General features: G+C 46.3%; 1 protein-coding gene across 1 annotated transcript; it reads right to left on the bottom strand.

The window, feature by feature from the left end:
* Positions 1-1,660: 1,660 nt before the first annotated feature.
* Positions 1,661-5,002, bottom strand: MRPL11 (mitochondrial ribosomal protein L11). The gene is made up of 5 exons (XM_086385704.1): positions 4,805-5,002; positions 4,333-4,428; positions 3,547-3,640; positions 3,302-3,461; positions 1,661-1,931 (listed from the first exon to the last, which is right to left on the bottom strand). The coding sequence occupies exons 1-5, from the start codon at positions 4,925-4,927 to the stop codon at positions 1,826-1,828; spliced, it is 579 nt and encodes a 192-aa protein (XP_086241830.1). The 5' UTR covers positions 4,928-5,002; the 3' UTR covers positions 1,661-1,825.
* Positions 5,003-20,297: the final 15,295 nt, after the last annotated feature.

Genomic DNA, 20,297 nt, shown 5'->3' with positions numbered 1-20,297 from the left:
GGAGATCTTTGTTGCAGCCTACAGGACCTCGGATGCAGCATGTGGGATCTTGTTTTGTGACCAGGAATCGAATCTCCGCTCCCTACACTGGAAGTGCAGTCTTAATCACTGGACATCAGGGAAGTTCCTGAATTAATTTCTAAAGTTTCATTCTTTGGCATGTGGTTGTTCACCTTCCCCAGGACCGTTTATTGAAGACCTTTCCCCACTGAATATTCTTGGCTCCTGTGTCATAAATTAATTGACCGTATATGGAGTTATTCCTGCAACCTTTTGAGATAGGCACTATCTTCCCTATCGTATAGATGAGGATCTAAGTCACAGAGTAGATAAGTAACTTGCCTAAGACTATACAGCTTGGCAGAATAGAACCGAGGGTGGCCCCTGACTTGACAACCAGCAAGAAACCGTGGCCCTCAGTCCAGCAGTTCAGAAAGAACTAAATGCTGCCAACAACCCCGTGAGTTTGAAAGTGGATCCTTCCCCAGTCAAGCCTCAGATGAGACCACAGCCTCAGCTGACTCAACTGATTGCAGTTTTAGGAGATCCTGAAGCAGAGGACCAAACGATGTTCATCACAGGGCTGTGGGTTTGTTTGTTGGTTTTTTTATGCAAACAAAAAACTAACCAACAGTTGAGGCTTTGGTAACTAAACAACAGTCTACTCATAAAACACGAAGTAGCTATTAAAAACTGTTTTAAGGAAATAATGAAAAAATATTCTAAATAATTGCCAAGCTACAAGTAGAATACAACAGTATATAGAATATGACCCAAATTTGTTTTTCTTAAAGCATTACATATAAAGAAAAACCAAAGTAGAAAAGATAAATGGCAATATATTGGCAGGAGTCTCATCTGGGTGGGAGGGGATTACTCGAGGCTTTTCTTTTCCTGTAGGGTTTTTTCTAAGCTTTCCAAATCTTCTTGGTGTAAAACCACATGCCTGGGCACATAACAGGTGCTTGGTAAATGTGAATCCCATTTCTCCCCGGACTCCTCCTCTCTTCTCTGTGAGGACAGGAGTCCATTATATTATGACTAACGGAAAAACAAACGGCCAGGTTCCAAGAACTTCTCCCACTGTGGGCAGGAACCTACTGATGCTTTGCTTCTTCTGCAGGTCTGTAGCCATAAACCCCACAGTATTCACATTTTGGTATCACCTGACTCTGAGTCAGGGTCAGTTTAATGGACAGGTCTGAGGCAGCCCTTGGGATCCAGGGTACTCTGTGTAGCAACTCTGCTTGGGGCTGTGATCTGAAGTCTTCAAAAGGGTCTGTTTCTGTGGAGGCTGCGAGTCCACCAGAGACAGGAGGCCTTTCTGATGGAAGCAAGCCCAACATCCACAGCCCCTGCCCGCCCTGTCCGTTCTCTCACCCCTGCTGCTGCTGCTAAGTTGCTTCAGTCGTGTCCAACTCTCAGCGACCCATGGACTGCAGCCTACCAGGCTTCTCCGTCCATGGGATTTTCCTCTCTCACCCCTAGGAAGGCAGAAAAGACAAGATTTTCTCCTTCCTCTGTCTGGTCAGACCTTGGGGAAGTTGCTCTACCTGGCTGAACCTCAGACTACACATCTGAGAAACTCCTACTTCCCAGGGCAGCTGATGTCTGTCCATGGTGGCTACTGTCAGCACCGTCCCAAAGCAGAAACTGCAAGTGGATGACAAAACATGTTTACTCAGGCTTGATGCTCTGATATACAGAATTTAAAAATAATAAAGTCAGAAAAATATAATCAGCTTGATGTGACCTCCCTTCCTCCCCTTGGGCACAGCCTTCTCAACTGGCCCCCTTCAAAATCCCAGAGGCTGGGGGACAGGAGTCACTTCTTGGCAGCTTCTGCCTGGGCTGCCAAATCCGCCTCTTTCTGAGCAGCCAGGAACAGGGCTCGCTCCTTCTGGAAAGCTGCCAGCTCTTCTGAACTGAGGCTGCAAGTACAGAGAAACACAGTGAGTGAGGGGCCGGTCACGGGTGGGAGCTCACAGCAGCCACGTCACTGTCTCAGAGCCCCTCCCCGCTCCTGGACGTCCCAGCCCCATAGGTGTGTGTTAGTCGCTTAGTCATGTCTGCCTCTTTGTGACCCCATGGACTGGAGCCCACCAGGCTTCTCTGTCCATGGAATTCTGCAGGCAAGAATACTGGAGTGGGTTGCCACTGCCTTCTCCAGGGGATCTTCCAAACCCAGGTCTCCTGAATTGCAGGCAGATTCTTTACTGTCTGAGCTATAGGGAAAGACCCTCCCAGCCCCCACACCTTTGCTCATCTCTCTTCTCTGCCAGGAGTGCCACTCTGCCATCACCTCTACCTTTTACTATTTTCTTAAATCCCTCCTTATCCTTGGAGGATTAGAACAGCTAAACCCCAATCCAGATTAACCTGCCCACTCTCTGAGCCCAAAAACATTTTGTACAAAGAAGTCATCAGGTGGTACACGGACGTCTCTCAGAGCAGGGATCAGATTCGCTCACTGCTGTATTCCCAGAACAAGTAAAGATCGGAGCAAAGTAAATCCCACCCCTGCTCCATGCTTACCCCCGCTCCTCTTGGGAAATAACCAACCATCAGCCTTCGCATGGGATGTGACACCAGCAGCAAGAGGCCAGGGAAGGGCTGAGTGCTACCCCGCTGTCATCTGGGCCACATGCTCTCCCACTCAACATCTCACCTTCCTGAGGTCTCCGAAGCCCCATGAGGAGCCCTCTGTTGGCCTCAGGATCAGGTCTGGATTTGAGAACCAACTAGACCCTTTTGCCTCACCTCCTACTATGTCCCACTCTGTCTCTAGTGTGATGCACCCAGATCACACTGAACTTCTCTGGTTCACTCTTCACCTGACATTCTTCACAGGGATTTTTCCACTTCTTGGAATGCTTGTCCCTAGTCCCTGACCTCCTTTCCCAGGGCTTTGTTTGGATGTCAACTGCTCTGCAAAGCCTTCATTGACACACAGGCAAATTCAGGAACCTTACTCCCTGTTCTCAAGACATTTGTGGTTTCTTTGATCAGGGCTGACCATCCGGCAGTATAATGCTCCAATATGGATCTGCCTCCATCTCTGGACTGGGAGCTCCTTAAAAGCAAGGCCAAGCATGGCTACCTCCTTCCGGACTGTATCCAGTGTCCAGGACAGTCTAATACACATTGGGTGCATAACAATTATATTCCAAATGAATGAATGAGAATCTAAGATCCTTTAACACAGACACTGACTCTCCCACTCAGTGGGACCTCAGCTTTGTCCCAGAGTCAAGAACATTCCAGGCCCTTCTCTCACACTGAGCTTCCCCCAGATACTCACTCCTTCACCACACGAATACCCAGGGAACGGGCAGAGCCAATGATGGAGCGGACAACAGAGGACAGGGGCACATCTTGGAGGGCAAAGGCGTCATCCTGAGCTTTGACGCGGGCGATCTCATACACGTGCTTCAGTGTCACCAGGCCGGCCACCTCTTTCCCTGGGACAAAGCACAAGCAGCCCTTCAGGAGTCACTGCTTCCTTCCAGAGCCCCCAGAAGCCCAGATGCCCACCATGCCCCTTACCTGTGTTCCGGGCCCCCTTCTCAATCCCAGCGGCGGCCTTCAGGAAGTAGGAAACAGTGGGTTGGCCAATTTTTATTTCAAATGTTCTGTCAGGCTGAAGGGAAAAAAAGAGTTATGAGAATCCTCCTACCTGTCCCAAGCCCTGCTGCCCCAGCCCAAGGAGCTACTAACTTCCTGCCCACCTCTGCTCACCTTCCTAGGGTGCTCCTTTAACTGACCATAAAGCCACAGGAAAAATAAACTTCTAACAAATGTCCCTGTCACCTCTATTCCAGCTCCAACTCTGCTCTGGAAGCCCTGGAAAGTTGGAGGGACAAAAAAAAATCTGCAACACGGTAGGGCGCGCTCAGGAAAGATATGGTCTAGTCTCCACTGTGTAAAAGGGGAAAGGGTGGCCCGGCATCGAGAAGAGATTCTGGACTTCCTTGGTGGTGTCCAGTGCTTAAGAATCTGCCTGTCAATGCAGGGAACACGGGTTCGATCCCTGGTCAGGGAAGATCCCACATGCCAACCTAAGCTTGTGCACCACAGCTACGGAGCCTGTGCTCCACAACAGCAGAAACCCGAGCACCGCAACTAGAGACAGCCTGCAGGCAGCAACCAAGACCCAGCACAGCCAAAAATGGCCTCAACTACGACCCGGTGCAGCCAAGTAAACAAAAATAAAATATTTTTTTTTAAAAAAGAGATTTGCCCCAAGCGGGGAGCCAAGTAGCAACCCCAGGTGACCAGCTCCAGGCCTTGGGGAGAATAAGGAAATTGGGGATCAGAGTCCCGACTCCTCACCTTCACAAAAATCTTGGTAGGCAGAGGAATGCCTTCTTTGATGTCCTTGGTCTTCTCGTTGAACTCCTTACAAAACTGGTTGATGGAGACGCCTCGCTGTGAGGGAGGCAAAGAGGTAAGCGTGGGGAGGAAGGGCCGGGTTCCTTCCACCCAGGAAGCTCTATCCCTTCTCTCCTCCGTCTTCACGTCTCTAAGGATACCCATCCTTTTCTCTCTACCCACATTCAACTACCATTTTATGTGCCAGATGATTCGTGTGCTCCATACCTCTCTGTCCTTTCAACAGCCCGCTGACGAAGGACGGAGGAGGCTGAGCCTCCAAGAGGTTGTATAACTAACCCAAGGCCATAAAGTGTGCGGGCAGCAGCCCCGGTTTGAAACGAGGCCGCCCTGGCCCAGTCCGCACCCCTCACCCGCGTACTAGATCCAACCCTCCCGCCCCTCCCACGCCTGGTTTCTCCCGCGGCTGCACCTGACCCAGGATGGGGCCTAGAGGGGGCCCGGGCATGGCCTGGCCTGCCCGCAAGATGGTCCGGATCACGCCTTCGGCCTCGGGCTTCCTGAGAGCCCGAGTGGCCCGGCTTAGCTTCGACATGATTCGGAGCTCCCAGGGTTAGTTAACCTCAGATCTACACCAAGAGCGGGGCTCTGGGCGCCGCCATATTGGGTTAAAGGTCAAGGGTCCTCACGTTAGGGTAAGACAAATAAAGCTGACAAATAGCAGCATTGACTCAATCCTTCCGCCCTCCAACTGGTAAGACAAGGATGAGATGAAGCGGAAAAAAACTTTTAACGTGCTATCTTAAGACTGGGGAAGGACTCGAATAGCTCAGATACACATATTCCTCCTGGAGAGCACACAGGCAAGACCTCAGACGGCCAAGCTGGGAAGGGGACTTTAATGCCCGCACTGCATTGTGGGTATGGTAGTTTTGACCTGGTATGCCAATCCCACAGATTGCGGTGTTTTGGGGCGCCCTCTGCTGGATTTGGTAATAATCCCTGGGTTTTAAAATTGCCTGGAGTCCTCCTTAGGAAATCTCTTCACTTTCTGAGCCTGTTTTCCTCACTTGTTGCTGAAAGGGAATATGGTTAAGAGCACGGACCTTGGAAACAAATCGCCTGCTTGCTTCTCTTGCTGGCTATGAACTTGATCAAGTTATTTAACGTATGCTCAGTATCCCCCTCTGTACGATGGGGATTATAATATGTAGCACCTACACCTGGGATTGTTGTGAAGTACACCTAGTCAGCAGGTGCACTTCACTGTACAATAAGGACAAAACCTTCAGAGAGCTGTTGTGAGGCTTAAGAGGCCCAGAACACATTTGATACATCACCTGTGTCCAGTAAAATAAGCCATCACATCATCTTATTCTTTTTCTTTCTTTTTTTTTTTTTAGCATTTGCCATGTGCCAGGCATGGTGTTAACTGCTTTAGGTCACTACTTACTACGTCCTCAGTCGTGTCTGACTCTTTGCAACCCCATGGACCATAGCCCATGGGGTTCCTCTGTCCAGGGTATTTTCCAGCCAAGAATACTGGAGTGGGTTGCCATTTCCTCCTCCAGGGGATCTTCCCCACCCAGGGCTCGAACCTGTATCTTCTGTAGCTCCTACATTGGCAGGCAGATTTTTTACCCCTGAGATACCTGGAAAGCCTGTTAACTGCTTTAAGGGTATTATTATCTTATTTAATCCTCACAATGGCATGAGACATTGTTTTATTATACTCTACAAATGGGGACTTCCCTGGTGTCTCAGATGGTAAAAATCTTTACAAATGAGAAATTGAGGCACTAAAAGAGGTCCCAGAACATATAACTGGTATGTGACAAGGCTGGGAAACAAGTATCAGGATTATCTGATTCTAGACCTTGTGCTGTTCACCACAGCTCTGTACTGCCTCCTCTACTGAAATAAGATAATCCATGTAAAACCACATGGTAAACTGTGAGACATATCTATTTTAAATTCTGAATTCATGTTGGACTCCCTCTAATTAAGTGTGATTGTTCCTGCCTCTGATGTCTGTCAAGTTCTTTATAACACTCGGCCTCATTAGCCTTATCAAGACTCTGGACCCAAAAAGGCTCTTTTGATTTACTTGCCATAAAACGGGGAGCACAGTAATTAACTTCCCTGTGCTTCCTGTCTTTAGGAGTAACATGGGGCTAAATATAGTACCTCCCTCACAGGAAATTAGTTAATTCAGGTAAAGCACATCGAAGAGGGCCTGGTCTGCACTTCATGCCTTCGGCCTAGAATACCCTGATGAGAAAAAAGAAGAGGAAACAGGCTATATCTACAAAACAGGCTCTCATCTCTGCTGCTCCTTATTTTCACTTGTCTAACACTGGCTTGTATTTATCACAGTTTCTGTTGAATAGCTTTCTAAGTATTTGAGGAGTTTATCTTGCCATCCTCTCCCTCCTGGCTTTCTGCACCCACTTATTCCACTGCGGTTCCTTCTGTTCTGTGACTTTAAGAGAAATGGGGGCGGGGCCTCGGATTTTGTTTGCTTGTTTGTTATTTTCTCCTTAGCAATCGTTGTTTAGACCCTCAGTCCTGTCCGACTATTTGTGATCCCATGGACTGTAGCCTCCAGGCTCTTCTGTCCAGGAGATTCTCCAGACCTGAATACTAGAGTGGGTTGCCATTTCCTTCTCCAGGGGATCTTCCCTACCCAGGGATCAAACCTGCATCTCCTGCTGAGAGAGTCAATTCCTAGGCAGGTTGATAAAAAGTCCGGGGTCCCAAAGGAGTAGAAAGGGGTCTGGGGCTCTCAAGGAGGAGTTGCTGCTGCTGCTGCTGCTAAGTCGCTTCAGTCGTGTCCGACTCTGTGCGACCCCATAGACGGCAGCCCACCAGGCTCCCCCGTCCCTGGGATTCTCCAGGCAAGAACACTGGAGTGGGTTGCCATTTCCTTCTCCAATGCATGAAAGTGAAAAGTGAAAGTGAAGTCGTTCAGTCGTGTACGACTCTTTTTGACCCCATGGACTGCAGCCTACCAGGCTCCTCTGTCCATGGGATTTTCCAGGCAGGAGTACTGGGGCAGGGTGCCATTGCCTTCTCCACAAGGAGGAGTTAGGGGTCTGGAATTCTCAAGGAGAAAGAAAGGGCAAAGGTTTTTTTCTACATTACTTAGTAAGGATTATATAACAATAATGTATCCTGCTTGAGGACATGTTTCTCCTTCCTGAAAACCTTCTGACTAATTCTGTTATCTTAAAATGTATATTACGGGAGAGGGTCTAGTAAGATCTTTACAACCTTGAGACATTCTCTTGATTTATTGTAATAACCAATTAAAAAGTATATAATTCCCCCTCTAAGACTAGGGATGGGGGCACTCTCCGTCCCCCTTCTGATGTCTGTGTCAGAAGATTTCTCTCTCCTTTTCATACTTTAATAAAACTCTGCTACACAAAGCTCTTGAGTGCTCAAGCCTGGTCCCTGGTCCCGAAGCTAAATCTTTTTCGGAGATCACGAATGCGACACCGTTCACTGTAAGCTATCACTGCATTGCAGGTGGATTCTTTACCACTGAGCCACCAGGGAAGCCCATAAGACTTGATATATTCAATTATGGAAGAACTAAAAGATAAATAAACTGGGGGGGAAAAAAGACAGCCTTTCCCAGAGCAAGACAAGCTAGGTAGCCTTTATCTCTGGATGCTTCACATCAGCCAGTTGATATTCACAAATTCATTTACAAATAAAGAAGTAAACCTTCCTGAATGAAGGACTCAGGAAGCAAATGGGCATGGTAGGTCCTTAGGAAACCAAGAATGTGGCCTGGCACAAACTGGGTGCCAGTGGGTGAAATTTCCACTTCTTGTCAACGAAAGGACAGTTGTGATCATCCCACCTCTTACAGATGATAAGGAAACAACTTCCTAATCTACCTTTGCATATACAGCTGCCCAGAGTGTTCAGTGGCCAAGGCGAGCCTGCACAGGTGAGTGGGGACCAGATGTCCTGGACCTTGTCAGCCTACTAAGGAGGGCCGCCTTGCAGTGGGGAGCCACTGAAGCTGCTGCTGCTATTGTGTAGTCGCTACATTTTCGACCCCACAGTAGCCTGCCAGGCTCCTCAGTCCGTGGGATGTCCCAGGCAAGAATACTGGATTGGGTTGCCATTTCTTCTCTAGGGGATCTTCCTGACCCAGGGATCAAACCCATGCCTCCTGCTTGGCAGGCGATTCTTTCCCACTGAGCCACCAGGGAAACCCGAGGAAGCCATTGAAGTGCTAAGTATTGGGTTGGCCAAAAATTTCATTCAGATTTTCCACAAGATCTTATGGGGAAACACGAATAAACTTTTTGGCCAACCCAATGTTTGCATTATAGTCACATTTTGAAAAGGTGACCCTGGTTTGGGTGTGCAGATGGATTGGAGGATGGCAGGGATTGGATGGAGTAAGACCCATTAGGTCAGGACAGTATGATGGTAGAGAGATAATGGTGGATCATTTTAAGAGATATCTAGAAGATAGAGTTTACCTTAGTCAACAAATACTTGTGTAGTATGAACTGCGTCTGTCTTTATAAAGAGTATCTCATTTAAATCTCATTGCAGTCCTATGAGGTATGTATGCATGCGTACTAAGTCACTTCAGTCCTGTCCTACTCTTTGTGACTCCATGGACTATAGCCCATCAGGCTCCTCTGTCCTTGGGATTCTCCAGGCAAGAACACTGGAGCGGGTTGCTATGCCCTCCTCCAGGGAGTCTTCCTGACACAGGGATTGAACCTGTGCCGCTACGTCTCCTGCATTGGCAGGCAGGTTCTTTACCACTAGCGCCACCTGGGTAGCCCCCTATGAGGTATAGGTGCTGTTATTATGCCCACTTCGTACATGAGGAAACTGAAACACGGAGAGGTTGAGTCACTAGGCTAGAACGTGGCAGAGTCACTAGGCTGAGCCATTGGCATGCAGGATGTTAGTGCCCCGACCAGGGATTGAACACGTGCCCTCTGCACTGGGAGCGTGTAGTCTTAACCACTGGACTACCAGGGGAGTCCCCAAACTTTCTGGAATTAAAAAATAATGAATGAATGAATGAATGGCTGTGCTAGGTGTTCATTGCTGTGTGGACTTTTCTCTAGTTACAGCAAGTGGGCGCTACTTCTGGTTTCAGTGTCCAGACTTCCCATGGCAGGGGTTTCTCTCACTTCAGAGTATGGGCTCTAGGGCATGCAGGCTTCAGTACTTGCGGTGCTTGGGCTCAGTAGTTGCGCCTCTCGGGGCTCTAGAGCACAGGCTCGATAGTTGTGGAGCACGGGCTTAGTTGCTCTGTGACAACTAAGGGGATCTTAGTTGTGGATCTTTCCAGATCAGCGATTGAATCTGTGTCTCCTGCATTGGCAGGCAGAGTCTTTACAACTGAGCCACCAGGGAAGCTTCTGGAATTAAAAAAATATATATTTTCAACTCCAGATTGGTTGATTCTGTGGATATGGAATCTAGGTTGGTCTTTTGTCCCTGTCTCTGGCACAGAGCTCCTAAAACCCTTGGAATTTCCTAAGTGACAAGAGCCAAAAAGGTGAAAGGAGACTTTTCTGTTATTCATAACAAGCCCATTTCAACTACTGGAGACTTTATGTTAATGAAGCGTTGTTCCTAAAAGCCTGTGGGTTCTGGTTGCCAGGGAAATCAATCACATAACTAGAGGACTGGAACTTTCAGACCATCCCCCTGACCTCTGACCTCTGGGGAGGAGAAATGGGATAAAGTGTTGACTGAGTCACTGACAGTCAATGATTTCATCAATCATGCCTACTTACTGCTCATTTTCGTGCTCATTTTCTCAGTCATGTCCAACTCTTTGTTCTGCCATGAACTGTAGCCCACCAGGCTCCTCTGTCCATGGGATTTTTCAGGCAAGAATACTGGAGTGGGTTGCCATTTCCTCCTCCAGGGAATCTTCCTGACTCAGGGATCTAACCTGTGTCTCCTGCATTTCCTCAATCAGCAGGAGGATCGGATACTTAGCCACCTGGGAAGCCCCACCTATTTAATGAAGCCTCCATAAAATCCCAAAGGCCAGGGTTCTGAGAATTTCCTGGTTGGTGAACATATGAAGCTGCTGGGAGGGTCTTGTGCCTGGAAACTCCTTGCCGCATCCTCATGCCTAGCCCTGTACAACCTCTTCCTCTGGCTGTTCATTTGTACCCTTTGAAGTAGTCTTTGTAATAAGCTGGCAATCATATAAGTAAACTGTTTTCCTGAGTTCTGTGAGCCATTTTTGCAAATGATGAAATGCAAGGAGTGGGTCATGGGAACTTCCAACTTATCACTGGTTGCTTGGTTGGTCAGAAGCACAGGTGAAAACCTGGCATCTAAATTGGGGGCAGGGGCTTCCCTGGTGGCTCAGTGGGAAAGAATTCATCTGCCAATGCAGGAGTTTGATCCCTGATCCGGGAAGATCACACATGCCTTGGAGCAACGAAGCCTGTGTGCCGCAACTACTAAGCTTGTGCTCTGGAGCCTGGAAGCCACAACTCCTGAGCCCTACTGAAGCCTGTGTGCCCTAGAGTCTGTGCTCTGAAACAAGAGAATCCTACTCCACAACGAAGACCCAGCATAAACAAAAATAAATAAATAAAATTATTTTTTAAAAAAATAAATAAAAGTATTTTAAAAATAAATAAAATTATTTTTTAAAATAAATAAATAAAATTATTTAAAAAAATAAATAAATTGGGGGCAATCTTGGGACTTCCTTGGTGGTCCAGTGGTTAAAAATCCACCTTCCAATGCAAGGGACAATCCTTGGTCTGGGAACTAAGATTCCCACATGCCATGCAGCAACTAAGCCCAATGCAGCACCTAGAGAGCCTGCTTGCCACAACAAAGACCCAGTCCTGTGGGAACAGGAACCTAAACTTGTGGGGTCTCACTATCTTAAGGTAGATAGAATGGAGTTAAATTGTGGGATACCCAACTTAACTAAATTTAACACCCAATTAAATTAAATTAAATTTGTTTCTGCCGGGGGGTTAGAATGGACTGAGTGTGAGTAAAGAAGAAATGCCCCTTCATAGATAGATCACAGCCTTGTCGTGATGAAGGGGCTTGCGTAACTCAGTGAAGCTATGAGCCATACCGTGCATGGGCACCCGGGATGGATGGGTTACAGTGGAGAGTTCTGACAAGATGTGGTTCACTGGGGGAAGGAATGGCAAACCACTCCAGTATTCTGGCCACGAGAACCCCATAAACAGTATGAATGGATGAAAAGATATGACACCAGAACATGAGCTTCCCAGGTTGGAAGGTGTCCAGTATGCTATTGGGGAAGAGGAGAGAAATCCTCCAGAAAGAATGAAGTGGCTGGACCAAAGAGGAAAAAATGCTCAGTTGTGGATGTGTCTGGTGGTGAAAGAAAAGTCTGATGCTGTAAAGAACAATATTGCATAGGAACCTGGAATGTTAGGTCCATGAATCAAGGTAAATTGGAAGTGGTCAAACAGGAGATGGCAAGACTGAACATCAACATTTTAGGAATCAGCGAACTAAAATGGACAGGCATGGGCTAATTTAAGTCAGACGACCATCATATCTACTACTGTGGGCAAGAATCCCTTAGAAAAAATGGAGTAGTCCTCACAGTCAACAAGAGTCCAAAATGCAGTACTTGGGTGCAGTCTCAAAAACAACAGAATGATCTTGGTTAATTTCCAAAACAAACCATTCAACATCACAGTAATGCAAGTCTATGCCCAAATCACTGATGTTGAAGAAGCTGAAGTTGACCGGCTCTATGAAGACCTACGAGATGTTCGAGAGCTAACACCAAAACCAAGATGGTTTAAAAAAAAAAGAAAGAAAGAAAATCCTTTTCCTTAGGGGACTGGAATGCAAAAGTAGGAAGTCAAAGGACACCTGGAGCAACTGAAAAATTTGGCCTTGGAGTACAAAATAAAGTGGGGCAAAGGCTAAGAGTTTTGTCAAGAGAACACACTGGTCAGAGCAAACACCCTCTTCCAACAACACAAGAGACCACTTTACATGTGGACATCACAACATGGTCACTACTGAAGTCAGATTGACTATATTCTTTGCAGCTGAAGATAGAGACATTTTATACAGTCAGCAAGAACAAGACCTGACCTGACTATGGCTCAGATCTTGAACTCCTTATTGCAAAATTCAGGCTTAGATTGAAGTAGGGAAAACCACTAGGCCATCCAGGTATGACCTAAATCAAATCCCTTATTTGATTGGAAAAGTGGAGTTGATGAATAGATTCCACGGATTAGATCTGGTAGACAGAGTGCCTATAGAACTGTGGGCAGAGGTTTGTAACATTGCACAGGATTCAGTGACCAAACCCATCCCAAAGAAAAAGAAATGCAAGAAGTCCAAGTGTTTGTCTGAGGAGGCTTTACAAACAGCTGAGAAAAGAAGAGAAGCAAAAAGCAAGGGAGAAAGGGAAAGATACACCCAACCGAACGCAGAGTTCCAAAGAATAGCAAGGAGATATAAGAAAGCTTTCTTATGAGAACAATGCAAATAGAGAAAAGCAATAGAATGGAAAAGACTAGCGATCACTTCAAGAAAACTGGAGATATCAAAGAACTATTTCATGCAAAGTGCAAAGTGAAAGTCACTCAGTTGTGTCCGACTCTTTGCGACCCCATGGACTATACAGTCCGTGGAATTTTCCAGGCCAGAATACTGGAGTGGGTAGCCTTTCCCTTCTCCAGGGGATCTTCCCAACCCAGGGATCGAACCCAGGTCTCCCACATTGCGGGCGGATTCTTTACCAGCTGAGCCACAAGGGAAAGGGCAGAAATGGTAAGGACCTAACAGAAGCAGAAGAGATTAAGAAGAATCTGCAAGAATACACATAAGAACTATACCAAAAAAGTCCTAATGACCTGGATAACCCTGATGGTGTGATCACTCACCTGCAGCCAGACATGAGAGTGTGAAGTCACGTAGGGTTTAGGAAGCATTACTGAAAACAAAGCTACTGGAGGTGATGGAATTCCAGCTGAGCTATTTAAAATGCTAAAAGATGATGCTGTTAAAGTGCACTCAATATGTCAGCAAATTTTGAAAACTCAGCATTGGCCACAGGACTGGAAAATGTCAGTTTTCATTCCAATCCTAAAGAAGGGCAGTGCCAAAGAATGTTCAGACTACTGAACAACTGCACTCTTAGCTAGCAAGGTTATGTTCAAAATCCTCCAAGCTAGACTTCAGTAGTACATGAACTTTCAGATGTAGAAGCTGGATTTAGTAAAGGCGGAGGAACAAGAGATCCATTGGATCATAGAAAAAGCAAGAGAATTTCAGAGAAACATCTACTTCTGCTTCACTGACTACACTAAAGCCTTTGACTGTATGGATCACAACAAACTGGAAAATTCCTAAAAAGAAAGGAATACCAGACCACTTCACCTCCTTCTGTGAAACCTGTATGCAGTCAAGAAGCAACAGTTAGAACCAGACATGGAACTATGGACTGGTTCAAAAACGAGAAAGGAGTATGTCAAGGCTGTATACTGTCACCCTGGTTATTTAACTTCCGTGCAGAAAGTGTGCTAAGTCACTTCAGTCATGTCCAACTCTTTCCAACCCTATGGACTGTAGCCTGCTGGGCTCCTTTGTCCATGGGATTCTCCAGGCAAGAGTACTGGAGTGGGTTGCTCTGCCCTCCTCCAGGAGATCTTCCTGACCCAGGAATCGAATCCACATCTCTTAACATCTCTTGTATTGGTAGATGGGTTCTTTACCACTAGTGACACCTGAGAAGCCCTTTATGCAGAGTACATCATGTGAAATGCCAGGCTGGATGCATCACAAACTGGAATCAAGATTGCAGGGAGAAATATCAACAACCTCAGATATGCAGAAAATACCACTCTAATGGCAGAAGGTGAAGAGGAACTAAAGAGCCTCTTGATGAGGGTGAAAAGAGGAGTGAAAAGCTGGCTTAAAATTCAACATTGAAAAGACTAAGATCATGCCATCCAGTCCCATCACTTCGTGGCAAATAGAAGGGGGGAAAGTAGGAGCGTGACAGATTTTACTTTCTTTGGCTCCAAAATCACTGCGGACAGTGACTACAGCCATGAAATTAAAAGACACTTGCCCCTTGGATGGAAAGCTATGACAAACCTAGACAGTGTATTAAAAAACAAAGGCAACACTTTGCTGACCAAGATCCGTATAGTCGAAGCTATGGTTTTTCCAGCAGTCATGTACGGATGTGCAAGTTGGACCATAAAGAAGGCTGTGTGCCGTGTGCTTAGTCGCTTAGTCATGTTTGACTGTTGGTGACCCCATGGACTGTAGCCTACCAGCCTCCTTTGCCCATGGGGATTCTCCAGGCCAGAATACTGGAGGGGGTTGCCATGCCCTCCTCCAGAGGATTTTCCCAACCTAGGATTCTCCAGGCAAGGATAGGGGAGTGGGTTGCCATGCCCCTCTCCAGGGGATCTTTCCAACCTATAGGTCTCCCTACAGGTCGAACCCAGGTCTCCTGCATTGCAGGCAGATTCTTTACCGTCTGAACCACCAGGGAAGCCCAAAGAAGGCTGAACACCGAAGAACTGATGCTTTCAAACTGTGGTGCTAGAGAAGACTCTTGAGAGTCCCTTGGATTGCAAGGAGATCAAACCAGTCAATCCTAAAGGAAATCAGCCCTGAATATTTGTTGGAAGGACTGATACTAAAGCTGAAGCTCCAATACTTTGGCCACCTGATACAAAGAGCCTGCTCACTGGAAAAGACCTTGATAATGGGAAAGATTGAGGGCAAGAGGAGAAGAGGATGACAGAGGATGAGATGGATAGATAGTGTCCTTGACTCAATGGACATGAGTTTGAGAAAACTCTGGGAGATGGAGAAGGACAGGGAAGCCTGGCGTGCTGCAGTCCATGGAGTCACAAAGAGTCAGACACGACCAATCGACTAAACAACAACAGCCAAGAAGAAACTCAGGAAGAAATTTACTTTATACTCATCCTCAAACTCACCAAGCCTACTCCTGGCTCAGGGCTTCACACACACTATTCCTTCTCCTTGGAAGGCTTTTCCCCAGACTGGCTTTTTTATCCTTCTGACCTCAACTCCAGTGCTACCTCCTCAAAGAGGCCATCCCTAACTCTCCTAGCCATTAAAATACTATTGAGGAGGAATATTTAAGTACATAGAAATACACATGATATAATGTTAATTACTCAAAGCAAATGCCATATTGTGCATATAGGGTGTAATTACAATTGTGCTTGTGTGTTTATGCATGTGTGTACACTTAGAAGAAAGAGTGGAAGGGAAATACACCCAAACAGAAACAGTGGTTGTGGTTAGTACATTTGAGGATGATTTTTTTTTTCTTATTTCAGTTTTTCTGTACATAAAAATGTCCTGCCTCAGATGTGTAACACTTTCATCATCAGAAGCCTCTCAGTAGCTCCCCATCACCCAGAAGGTAAAATTCTAATTTTTCAGTTTTGCTTCCTAAGGGTTGATAGACCTTAAGCTGAAACCACCCTCCTGGCCCTTTGCTTCTCCCCTCCCCACTTCACCACACCTAACTGCTGTCTGTAGTGCACACATTTAGGTCCAATCCATTCTCTGAAAATGCACCCCTGCCCCAATGCATGTGAAACCATTCACCTCAAGGCTGGGACTTGAATGCACGTGCTAAGACTCAAACCCAACCAAAACCCACTTTGGGACTAACGCACGTGGCCAGGACTTGAACCCAGCTAAAACCCACTGTCTTCCAACTAAGGTCACACATCTGGTTTCAGGACCTACTGAAACTTGGATTCTTGTAGTCTCACTTCAGAAAGAACTCAGTAAGAGACAAAGTGATAGGTAAGAAGCAGATTTATTTAGAGAGAAACACACTCCACAGATGGACTGTGGGCCATCAAGAGGCTGAGTGCAGCCTTGAAATGTGGCATGGTTAGTTTTTATCAGCCGGGGACAGGGAAGCCAGGTGTGCTGAGGTCCGTGGGGTCACAAAGAGTCGGACACGACTTAGTGAATGAACAACAACAATTTCATAGGCTAATGAGTGGAAGGATTATCCCAACTATTTTGGGGAAGGGGCAGAAGTTTCCAGGAATTGGGCTACCGCCCACTTTTTGGTCTTTGATGGTTGGCCTTGGAACTGTCGTGGCACCTGTGAGTGTCTCATTTAGCTGGCTGGTGTGCTGTTGCTGCTGCTATTGTGTTACAATGAGCATATTCTGAGGATCAAGGTCTAGTTAGAGTTGACTTGTCTGCCATCTTGGACCCATTTGATTCTGATCAGTTTATGTTATGTCCTTGGGCTATGTCATTCTTTCAAATATTGTGCCCTGCCCCTTCCGCTTCCGTTTCACATGGGGTTGGAGCCAGCTATTGCAGGAAAAAGGTGGGGCATGAGAGGATGGTCACATCCCAGGTCTCAGACAAGTCCTTGAGATGGGCCACCAAATGTGGGCTCTTGGCTTTGCATGGGAAAGAACTCAAGAATGAGTCTTAGCAAAGTGACAGCAGGTTTATTTAGAGACATATACATTCCATACACAGAATATGGCCCATCTCAGAAAGTGAGGGCAGTCCTGGAAGAAATACAGAGTGTGGGGCCATCTCAGAAGGCCAAATACCCTGAAATATGGGAGTGGTTAGACCTTGGTTATCAAGCCCATCTTTGCATGAAATGTCCCCTTGGTATCTCTAATTTTCTTGAAGAGATCTCTAGTCTTTCCCATTCTGTTGTTTTCCTCTATTTCTTTGCATTGATCACTGAGGAAGGCTTTCTTATCTCTCCTTGATATTCTTTGGAACTCTGCATTCAGATGCTTATATCTTTCCTTTTCTCTTTGCTTTTCACTTCTCTTCTTTTCACAGCTATTTGTAAGGCCTCCCCAGACAGCCATTTTGCTTTTTTGCATTTCTTTTCCATGGAGATGGTCTTGATCCCTGTCTCCTGTACAATGTCACGAACCTCCGTCCATAGTTCATCAGGCACTCTATCAGATCTAGTCCCTTAAATCTATTTCTCACTTCCACTGTATATTCATAAGGGATTTGATTTAGGTCATACCTGAATGGTTTAGTGGTTTTCCCTATTTTCTTCAATTTAAGTCTGAATTTGCCAATAAGGAGTTCATGATCTAAGCCACAGTCACCTCCTGGTCTTGTTTTTGTGGACTGTATAGAGCTTCTCCATCTTTGGCTGCAAAGAATATAATCAATCTGATTTCAGTGTTGACCATCTGGTGATGTCCATGTGTAGAGTCTTCTCTTGTGTCGTTGGAAGAGGGTGTTTGCTATGACCATGCATTCTCTTGGCAAAACTCTATTAGCCTTTGCCCTGCTTCATTCCGTATTCCAAGGCCAAATTTGCCTGTTACTCCAGGTGTTTCTCGGAGAAGGCAATGGCACCCCACTCCAGCACTCTTGCCTGGAAAATCCCATGGACGGAGGAGCCTGGTGGGCCCCAGTCCATGGGGTCGATAAGAGTCAGACAAGACTCAGCGACTTCGCTTTCACTTTTCACTTTCATGCATTGGAGAAGGAAATGGCAACCCACTCCAGTGTTCTTGCCTGGAGAATTCCAGGGACAGGGGAGCCTCGTGGGCTGCTGTCTATGGGGTCGCACAGAGTCGGACACGACTGAAGCGACTTAGCAGCAGCAGCCAGGTGTTTCTTGACTTCCTACTTTTGCATTCCAGTCCCCTGTAATGAAAAGGACATCTCTTTTGGGTATTAGTTCTAAAAGGTCTTGTAGGTCTTCATAGAACCGTTCAAGTTCAGCTTCTTCAGCGTTACTGGTTGCGGCATAGACTTGGATTACTGTGATATTGAATGGTTTGCCTTGAAACGAACAGAGATCATTCTGTCGTTTTTGAGATTGCATCCAAGTACTGCATTTCAGACTATTTTGTTGACTATGATGGCTACTCCATTTCTTCTAAGGGATTCCTGCCCGCAGTAGTAGATGGCTCGATAAAGGACAGAGATGGTATGGACCTAACAGAAGCAGAAGATATTAAGAAGAGGTGGCAAGAATAAACAGGAGAACTGTACAAAAAAGAGCTTCATGACCAAGATAATCATGATGGTGTGATCACTGACCTAGAGCCAGACATCCTGGAATGTGAAGTCAAGTGGGCCTTAGAAAGCATCACTATGAACAAAGCTAGTGATGGAATTCCAGTTGAGCTATTTCAAATCCTGAAAGATGATGCTGTGAAAATGCTGCACTCAATATGCCAGCCAATTTGGAAAACTCAGCCGTGGCCACAGGACTGGAAAAGGTCAGTTTTCATTCCAATCCCAAAGAAAGGCAATGCCAAAGAATGCTCAAACTACCGCACAATTGCACTCATCTCACACGCTAGTAAAGTAATGCTCAAAATTCTCCAAGCCAGGCTTCAGCAATACGTGAACCATGAACTTCCAGATGTTCAAGCTGGTTTTAGAAAAGGCAGAGGAACCAGAGATCAAATTGCCAACATCCGCTGGATCATGGAAAAAGCAAGAGAGTTGCAGAAAAACATCTATTTCTGCTTTATTGACTATGCCAAAGCCTTTGACTGTGTGGATCACAAAAAACTGTGGGAAATTCTGAAAGAGATGGGAATACCAGACCACCTGACCTGCCTCTTGAGGAACCTATATGCAGGTCAGGAAGCAACAGTTAGAACTGGACATGGAACATCAGACTGGTTTCAAATAGGAAAAGGAGTACGTCAAGGCTGTATATTGTCACCCTGCTTATTTAACTTATATGCAGAGTACATCATGAGAAATGCTGGGCTGGAAGAAGCACAAGCTGGAATCAAGATTGCCGGAAGAAATATCAATAACCTCAGATATGCAGATGATATCACCCTTATGGCAGAAAGTGAAGAGGAACTAAAAAGCCTCTTGATAAAAGTGAAAGAGGAAAGTGAAAAAGTTGGCTTAAAGCTCAATATTCAGAAAACGAAGATCATGGCATCTGGTCCCATCACTTCATGGGAAATAGATGGGGAACCAGCGGAAACAGTGTCAGACTTTATTTTTTTGGGCTCCAAAATCACTGCAGATGGTGACTGCAGCCATGAAATTAAAAGAGGCTTACTCCTGGGAAGGAAAGTTATGACCAACCTAGATAGCATATTAAAAAGCAGAGACATTACTTTGCCAACAAAGGTCCGTCTAGTCAAGGCTATGGTTTTTCCAGTGATCATGTATGGATGTGAGAGTTGGACTGTGAAGAAGGCTGAGCGCCAAAGAATTGATGCTTTTGAACTATGGTGTTGGAGAAGGCTCTTGAGAGTCCCTTGGACTGCAAGGAGATCCAACCAGTCCATTCTAAAGGAGATCAGCCCTGGGATTTCTTTGGAAGGAATGATGCTAAAGCTGAAACTCCAGTACTTTGGCCACCTCATGCGAAGAGTTGACTCATTGGAAAAGACTCTGATGCTGGGAGGGATGGGGGCAGGAGGAGAAGGGGATGACAGAGGATGAGATGGCTGGATGGCATCACCGACTCGATGGACATGGGTTTGGGTGAACTCTGGGAGTTGGTGATGGACAGGGAGGCCTGGTGTGCTGCGATTCATGGGGTCACAAAGAGTCGGACACGACTGAGTGACTGAACTGAACTGAACTGAGACCTTGGTTCGATCCCTGAGTCAGGGAGACCCCTTGGAGAAGGGAATGGCATCCCTTCTCCAAGTATTCTTGCCTAGAGAATTCCATGGACAGACCATGGGGTCACAAAGAGTTGGACACAACTGAGCGACTAACACACTTTAGATTTTATGGGCTGGGTGATTTCATAGGCTAATGAGGGGGAGGATTATTCCAACTTTTCTGGAGAAGGGGCAGAGTTCTAGGAATTGGGTCACCACCCACTTTTTGTCCTTTTATGGTCAACCTTGGGACTGTCGTGGCACCTGAGGGCGTGTCATTTAGTATTCTCATGTGTTACAATGAGACTCTACAGATACTCAAGG

Source organism: Bos grunniens, chromosome 29 (assembly GCF_055505025.1).
Source record: "Bos grunniens cultivar Pamir isolate PY7600 chromosome 29, Bosgru_T2T1.0, whole genome shotgun sequence".
Classification (NCBI taxonomy): Eukaryota; Metazoa; Chordata; class Mammalia; order Artiodactyla; family Bovidae; genus Bos; species Bos grunniens.
This window is presented reverse-complemented; position numbering and strand designations above follow the sequence as displayed.

Coding starts and splice junctions, on each gene's coding strand:
- MRPL11 (XM_086385704.1), bottom strand. CDS start 4,927: ATGTCGAAGCTAAGCCGGGCCACTCGGGCTCTCAGGAAGCCCGAGGCC. Junction 3,462..3,546: donor GAAGGGGGCCCGGAACACAG/GTAAGGGGCATG, acceptor GCTTTGTCCCAG/GGAAAGAGGTGGCCGGCCTG. Junction 1,932..3,301: donor GGTATTCGTGTGGTGAAGGA/GTGAGTATCTGG, acceptor CTGTACTTGCAG/CCTCAGTTCAGAAGAGCTGG.